The sequence below is a fragment of the Pygocentrus nattereri genome, chromosome 20 (assembly GCF_015220715.1).
Source record: "Pygocentrus nattereri isolate fPygNat1 chromosome 20, fPygNat1.pri, whole genome shotgun sequence".
Taxonomy (NCBI): Eukaryota; Metazoa; Chordata; class Actinopteri; order Characiformes; family Serrasalmidae; genus Pygocentrus; species Pygocentrus nattereri.
This window is the reverse complement of record NC_051230.1, coordinates 8805860-8814494: the sequence shown is the minus strand read 5'-3', so window position 1 is coordinate 8814494 and position 8635 is coordinate 8805860. Positions and strand designations below refer to the sequence as shown.

At 39.9% G+C, this 8635-nt stretch overlaps 1 protein-coding gene across 1 annotated transcript; it reads left to right on the top strand.

The window, feature by feature from the left end:
* The first annotated feature begins 7428 nt into the window (after positions 1 to 7428).
* On the top strand, positions 7429 to 8121 carry si:dkey-98f17.3 (uncharacterized protein LOC793143 homolog). Its single transcript, XM_017705022.2, has one exon. It carries the CDS (start codon positions 7459 to 7461, stop codon positions 8119 to 8121), a length of 663 nt encoding a protein of 220 aa, XP_017560511.1. The 5' UTR covers positions 7429 to 7458.
* Positions 8122 to 8635: the final 514 nt, after the last annotated feature.

The following is an 8635-nucleotide window of genomic DNA, read 5'->3' as shown; positions in this document are numbered from 1 at the left end:
TGTTGAAACTGAGAAATGAATATTTGAAAAATATATGCCCATTTTGAATTTGATTCAAAACAATGCGTTCAAAAATGTTGGGACGGGGTCATGTTTACCACTGTGTTTCATCACCTCTTATTTTGACAACACTCTGTAAGTGTTTAGGAAGTGTTTAGACACTGCTGTAGTTTTAAAAATAAAATATTTTCTTGTTCTTGCTTAACATAGGATTTCAGCTGCTCAACAGTTTGGGCTGCTATATGTGCAGAATGTGATTTGACACTGTCTTGCTGAAATAATCAAGGCCTTCCAAAGAGACATCATCTGGGTGGCAGCATATGTTGCCAAAACCTGTATATAGTATCATTCAGCATTAATGGTGCCTTCACAGATACGCATGTCACCCATGTGCACTAATGCACCCCTATACCATCAAGACTACAGGCTTTTGAACTGTGCTTCTTGAACTTCTCCATTCGCCTCAGTCCATTTTAAATGAGCTCTGGCCCAGAGAAGGTAGCAGCATTTCCTGTTTATATATGGTTTCTTCTCTGCGTGAGTTTTTACTTGCATTTGTGGATGTGTGTGAGCACATGCAGTTACTTCTAATACAGAATACAAATGTCTGTTTTTAATGCAGTGTCGTCTGAGAGCCCAAAGATCATGGCCAGCCAATACTGGTTTTTGTCCTTGTCTCTTGCATACAGAGATTTCTCCAAATTCTCTGAATCTATTGATAAAATTTACCATAGATGATGAAAAGCAGAGGTTCTTTGCTATTTTATGTTGAGAAACATTATTTTTGAATTCTTGCAATATTTGCTATATACTTTCACAGAGTGGTGAACCCCTCTCCACCTTTATTTCTGCAAGACTCAATCAACAGATGTTTTTTTAGTATTACATTGTTTTTTGTGGCTTCCATCCCAACTTTTTTGGAATGTGTTGTTGGCATCAAATTCATATATTTTTCAAAAACTAACATTTCACAGTTTTAACATTTGATATTGGTTTATACTGTTTTCAAATGAAATATAGGGCTTAAATGATTTGCACATTATGTTTTTATTTACATTTTGCACAGCATCCCAACTTTTTTTGGAAACTTTTTTTGGGGTTGTATAGTAACAGTAGTAACTCACATTTCTTCTACATTTGATGCTATAGGGGAATTTCAAAATGTCTGCATAACTCCTTAAGATGTTATCAAAGTCATTCCGCGTGTTTTGATGTGAAATGGTTAAATGTAGAGAAGCTTAATGAATCTTTGCAGTGGTGCTGATAGCAACCAGGGGACACAAGTCTACAAAATCCAGCCTTTTTATTTACTATCCAAAAATAAAATAGTGGTAAATCTGAAAATATAAGTTCTCTGGGGACTATTTTGCTTTACAACACCATAAACAACTCCATGCACTTCACTGCCAGGAATGCATTATGAAAAGTACATTTAAGTTCTCTCATAACTATTGCAAAAAAAGTCTTAGGCGTCAGTGTATTTATAATCATTTTATATAGTGGCCTTCTGTGAGGTAGTAAACGCTTCAGATGTCTGGTTCCTGTCACCACCACTGCGAACGATTCTGACTCTGGGCTGTTTCTCTGGATTGGTGCATTTCATACTGAACCACTCTTACTTTCTTTACAAATGAATAATTTCATTATGCAGAAACTGTTAAGGATTGGTGGAATTCCCCTTGAAGTACATCCAAGAGAAAGTCATTTTGCAATTGTGTTCTATAGACAGTAACCTAGTTTTATTGGAATAATATTTTAACAAGGGAATCTCTACTTTTACTCAAGTACAGGACTTTTGTGCAGAAATATGAATATTCATACATGTGGGAAAAGTATGTATGGAAATTGTGAGGGCATAACAATCTTCCATAGAGCCCGTATATAGTGTTCTTACATAGGCCACCTGCATAGTTACTTGATACTTCATAAGACAGTTCTAATTTAAATAAAGAGTTCAGTAATTTACTACATAAAGCATGTTTTGCAGTTTCTGGCATAGGCTATTCAGAATTATTCAAGCATTGCATCATTGCCTAGTGTTTATGCACATGTTTTGGTAGTTTTCAAATAAAGTGTTGCTAAAAGTTGGACATATCTGATCAGTGCATACATAAGCTGTCAGGCCTGCAATGAAAAGCATTTACCTGGTTTTGTCAGTTAAACACTGAAAGTACAGTTTTTCTTGGCATACAACTTAAAAAAGTAATTTTGTCCAAGCGATGGCCATCTTTCTACCTCTACCTCTCTGTGATTTCTGCTGACCCTTGGATCGAGGGGATGAAAAGGAAGACAGAATGAATGCAAGGTTTTGGACAGCAGTACAAAGAGTCTCATTTAGTTTAGAGGCAGGCACTGTTAAACCACCCTGCCAGGAAGTGCAACTGGACCTGGGGGGCATTCAGGCCACCCAAAGCCTATGGGCTGCAGTACAGCTTCAGTGTTGGCAATCATCACTTCCATTTAAGCACCAAGAGAGACGGCACAGGGAAATGTGCTTTCCTCAAGTGCTAAAACTGGAACATTTGGAAAGCTATTTAGGTACCTTTGCTGTTTAGTGTCTATATCCTGATTTGACCATTTTAAAAAAGTTTTAAAAAAGTAAAGTTGATGGTGCAATACATAAATCATATATCCAAAAGTATGTGGACACCCATCCTGATTATTGAATTATGATGTTGCAGCCACACGCATTGCTAACAGGTGTATAAAATTAAGCACATAGCCTTGCAATCTCCATATGCAGACATTGGCAGTACAATGGGTCCTAATGAAGAGCTTGGTGACTTTAAACATGGCTTTATCTCACGATGCCATCTTTGTCACAAGTCAGTTTGTGAAATTTCTGTCCTGTTGGTTCTGGCTCTATTACTGTAAAATAGAAATGTCTAGAAGCAACAGCTCAACCATGAAGTGGTAGACCACGCAAACCCAGAGCAAAATGTACAATGCCAAGCAGCAGCTGGAGTGGTGTAAAGCCGCCACTGGACTCTGGATAAATCATTTACATTTACAGCATTTAGCAGACACTCTTATCCAGAGCGACTTACAAGAAGTGCTTTGTCTATCTAGAGAATGTATCTTTGCTAGTTACCAATAGGTTAGAGATAAAGACAGTCCTGAGCTCAGATACTGCTAGAAACAAAAGTCACTGTTGATACCCAGAGAAAAGGAACAGAGTTGAACACAGAGCAACGCAATACAATACATAAGTGCAGTACAATACAATACAATCAGTACTAAATTCAGTGCTCATTTAAGTGCTGCATAAAGAGATGTATCTTCAGTCTGCGTTCGGAGACACAGAGAGACTCCGCTGTACGGACAGCCAGTGGTTCATTCCACCACTTGGGTGGCAGTACAGAGGAAAGTCTTAATGCTTGCCTTCCACTTGCTTCCCCTTGAAGGATGGCGGGTCAAACCAGGCTGTACTTGAAGCTCAAAGGGCTCGTGGTACAGTTCGAGATTTCACCATTGCCATAAAGTAGGTAGGGGCTGGTCCATTTTTGGCTTTGTATGCAAGCATTAGGGTTATAAATCTGATGCGTGCAGCTCCAGTGACGGGAGCATAGCAGTGGGGTGACCTGGCCAAACTTGGGGAGATTGAAGATGAGCCGTGTTGCCGCATTCTGGATGAGTTGCAGAGGCTTGATGGTCTGCATGCGAAGACCAGCCAAGAGAGAGTTGCAGTAGTCAAACCTTGAGATGACTAGAGACAAAGCGTACAGGAGAAAGCTGCGTGACTGAGTTAGGGATGAGTAGCAGCTCAATCTTGCTAGGATTGAGCTTTAGGTGGTGAATCACACTTCACTATGAATGATAAATCTGGCTTGGCAGATGCCAGCAGAACGCTACCTATCAGCATGCAAAGTGCTAACAGTAAAGTTTGGTGGAGGAGGGATAATGGTCTGGGGCAGTTTTTCGGGGTTTAAGGTGATCCCCTTAGTTCCAGTGAATGGTAATGTTAATGCTACAACATACAAAGGCATTTTATATGTTTCCAGCTTTGTGACAGCAGTTCAGAGCTTTGCTGTTTCATCTTGGCTGTACCATATTAATCCTCTTGGTTTTGCAATGGGGTATCAAGCCCATATGGGTGCTATGTATAGATGTCCACATAATTTTGGCCATGTTGTATATATGTAAAGTAAGCTGCAAAAATGTCCAATTTGTGTTCATTCTACAGTTTATCTCTGCTTGTCCACGATGGAGTTTTAAGGAAGGATTCTACCAGGACTGTTGTTTGAATGATTAACAATATAGAGCAGCTAATCAGAGGTTCATTTACATACCTCAGTCTTAAAGGCCCAGTGAAACAACCACTGTTTTCAGTGAAGGTACACACACTGGTGATGTTCAGTTTCTCGGCGCATCACAGCGCACCACTCAGTATTTTTCTGAAAAAAAAAAAAGGTTCTTAAGGGGTCTTAAATGGTTCTTTAGTAAAGCCAGTGTTTTTATATAAAATCAAATTCAAACAACCTTCAAAAGATTTGAAATTATAAATGGTTCTTTGTATATCCAAATAGTTCTTCTTTGTAATGAAAACCCAGTTGTCTATGGTTCTTCAATAGAGTCTTTTAGAATAATGCTATTTAGCACCAAAAAGGTTGTTATGTGTCAAAGAAGTGGCTACAAGGGATAAAGATTTTTTGGAAGATAGTCGTGCAGAAATGAATTATGAAACACAAACACAAACACAAACACAAAAACACAAAAGAAGTGGCTACAAGGGATAAAGATTGTTTGGAAGATAGTCGTGCAGAAATGAATTATGAAACACAAAAGTTATAAGTGGACTAGGGAAAACTAAAATGCAAGAAAAGTTCGAATATGTGCCCTTTAATACCAAACTGCACCCTCAAATATTTGCAATTTAGAAGGTGACTCAAATCAAGACCGGTAGACCTCTAAGGATACATTTTGATGATTTACCTGTCTATACATGTTATAACTAGAATCTCAGTGTTTGTAAAGGAGCCATTCTTCCTATTTAGAGACAGTCTAATCAAGATTAAGAGACCCTTATTAGTCCCATAACGGGGAAATTTCACCTCTGCATTTAACCCATCTGTGAAGTGAAACACCACATACACACTAGTGAACACACACACACACACACACACACACACACACACACACACACACACTAGGGGGCAGTGAGCATACTTGCCCAGAGCAGTGTGCAGCCCAATCCGCTGCAGCCGGGGAGCAGTTGGGGGTTAGGTGTCTTGCTCAAGGACACCTCAGTCATGTGCTCTCGGTTCTGGGGATCAAACCGGTGACCTTCCTGTCACAAGGCTGGTTCCCTAACCTCCAGCCCATGACTGCCCCCTAAAGGTGTTTACTAAATGTCATACACTAGTTTAAAATAGTTAATAAGCAAGAAGCTGTTGTTTTTTTTATTTATTTATTTATTTTATAAGACTGATTTTATGTAGTGGGCAAATATTCTAGAAGTATTCTAAAAAAGTGTAAAAAGTAACTCTACAATCAAAATGGTAACTTTACAGGAGAAGGAAAAAACATATTATATTTTTAATGTTAGTCAATGGAACTAGAATTTTTTTCAAGTCTTTTTTGGTCATTTCTTTTGGTTCATTCTTCATGAAATTTACACACAATGTAAAGAGCAACAGGAATGATACATTATGTAAATTAAATGACAAAAATGGAGATGCGATGTGGAAAAGTTTGTGCAATGCTGGGCGAATAATGTGCCAAAAAATGTTACATACGTTTTGCACAGACCATGTGCCAGTTTTATATTTTTGTTCTCTGTGTGCTAAAGTCAACAAATAAACAGTATTTGTGCAATTAAGTGTGCAGAAGTGTTTATTTTCACTTAGAAAACATACAAAGCATGTCATTTGACCAGGGGTGCTCAAACTTGAATAAGAGGGACCCCCCTCTTACAAAGACTGCCCTCTTTAGTGACAAAGAGTGATCACAAAAACTGACTGAAAGAAACCTTCAACCTGGCTCTGGTTTATTTTGATAAAGAACAGAATTGGCAGATAAAGGGGCTTCTGTTGTTGGGAAATGAACACAAATCAGTAGTTACTCCTGATTCTCCAGCAGTGTGTGTGAATGGAAACGGCCTCTGCTTGCACATCTTATCCTTGACCTTTACCCACTCATATTACCCTTCACCCTCCTTCAGATTCAATTACCTCAGATTTGTGCAAGATAAGACCACACAATGAACCTCTCTATGTGAAAGGGGAAAATGATATGGCAAGGTCATTTAAATTAGTTTCACTTAAATGAGACTTTAAACAGCAATACATCTGATTTTAAAAAAATGGTTAGTTGTAGAGAAACGTACCAAGTCAGAGTTCTTTGCAGTGGTGGTGATGAGAACCAGGGGCACAAATATAGCCACTTTATCTCAAAACTATTGTAAAACAATGTCTCAGTCATTAGACAGCATATCCGTAACTATATACATGCAAGATATTGTACTTTTAAAGTCTTTAAAGCTTCCAACGTCTGGTTTCTATCACAAAGCATTGGTCAAATTCCCCTGCAAGAAAGAATAGGTTATGTTAGACTAAACCAAAGCAAATTAGTGACCATGGTTCGAGCCAAAACAGTGCCATGCAGATGTCTTGTGGTGAGACCATTTTAGATGTAACTGCTTTACATCAACTGAATTCAAGCTTAGCCTTTTTTAAATGCAAATACATTGTTCACCGCATTGTCTGCAAATGCATTAAATGCAAATCCACATGCCTGAACATGCATTATGCATAAGAGGGTAGAGAAGGATGTACAAATCACATCGTCAAGGACAAACCATGAGGAAGGATGAGTTCAGGCCTATTTGTGTGGGCAGGTTGTCTGAAATCCATTAACAGATCCATTTCTACAGGGCTTTAGAGATAACTAATTCAAGTGACAAATGTATTAGGGCTCCTAATTCTGCTAGCCATGTCCCTGGAGACCTTTGACCACACAAATAATTTAAATAGCTTGAAGTGGCAACTTGTGCTTGAACACCGTCATTCTCTGGAAGTGTAATAAGGCCACGAATGGAACTCATTCAGAACTCTTCACTTGGAGTTTCTCTCTGAAGCTCTCCTGCCCTCTCTTTGTGCTGCTTGTGCCTTCATCCTCGACCTGATCATGTTTCGCCCCTGCGGAGGCTCCTCGCACTGGACTCAAAACTGGACCATATCTGATTTCCCCTCTTTTAAAAAGCCCTTATTGTCCTCTACGATGATATTCATCACGTTGAGCGAACAGAACGGCTCTTGTGGAGGGAGGGACGAATGCTTAGGGATTATCCGGAGGTGAACGAGTGCTTTGGTTATTAAAGAAGTTGACCATGAGGAGCCGACCTGGGTTGGGCTAGGCTGGGCCTGTTGGGGCTTTGGGGTAGGAGGGACAGTTTGGAGGACTGTATTGTCAGTCTGAGGTGGACAGATCCAAGAAGCGAGGAACTAGGGGAGCGCAAGGATGGTGCTGCTGACCGCCAAGATCATGCAGAGGGCATCGCTCTTTGTGTCTTTTGGAGGTTTGGTCACAACGTTTGTCACCACTTTCTTGCCACTGTGGAAAACAATGAACTCGGACTTAAACGAAATGGAGAATTGGTATGAGGGTCTCTGGCACACTTGCATCTTTACAGAAGAAGTGGGCCTGCACTGTAAAGCCTTCGAATCTTTGTTAGCCTTGCCACCGGTCACCCTAGCATCACGGATACTCATGTGTCTGTCCATTGCCACTGGTTTTCTAGGAGTGGCAGCTGCCTTTTTTGGGCTGGAGGGTGTGGAGATCGGACAAGGCCGTGAGAAAACAAAGCGGGCACTCCTCATCCTCGGCGGTGTGCTGATTTGGGTCTCAGGGGTCACTACATTAGCTCCGGTCTCTCTGATTGCCTACATGATGGTGGTAGAATTCTGGGATGAATCTCTGCCGGACGTGATGCCACGCTGGGAATATGGAGAGGCCATGTTCTCCGCCTGGTTCTCTGGACTTCTACTGGTGATCGGAGGATCCTTCATCTTCGTGGCTGTGTGTATGGGTGACCACGAAACCAAACAGCAAAACAAAGTACTCTCACAAGCTCAGGGACAGCAACCTAGAGCTCGGAACTACCTAAAAACTGAGATTTTATAGTTTTATCACAATTAGTGCGTGTAATGCATGATGCAATGATGCAAAACAATAGTCTTTTTTAAAAAACTGCAAAAAGCTGCATTTTTATGCTGCATATTGCTTCCTTTTAACGATTTGTGAGCCATATTTGTCACAGCTAATTAAACCTAAGAAAATAGCTGTACTTTTACCTGCCTTTTTATTTTGTCAGTACTGCTTAATTTTGAAGCCATATTTGTCATATTCCCTAATTAAAGGAAAAAGCTGTATATTTGCCTACTTTCTTAGGATCACAGTCTTGCTTTCTTTTAAATGTGAACTTATTTATTTATTTACCCTATAACAAGGTCATTCAGAGTGGTTTGGTGCGCTCAGTTCTAGAGAAACATGAGTCGGAATTGTTCAGTAGGAACGAAATGTCCAAAGCGTTTAATGCCGCTAACAGCTCTTTCACAAAAGTGAAAACTGATTACACTGCCTGACGGCTGAAACTTGCTTTATGATAGTTTGGGAACAGATTTTGGCCTGAATTGTA

What these genes read in the sequence shown, in the direction of transcription:
- si:dkey-98f17.3 (XM_017705022.2), top strand. Translation starts at nt 7,459, where the DNA reads ATGGTGCTGCTGACCGCCAAGATCATGCAGAGGGCATCGCTCTTTGTG.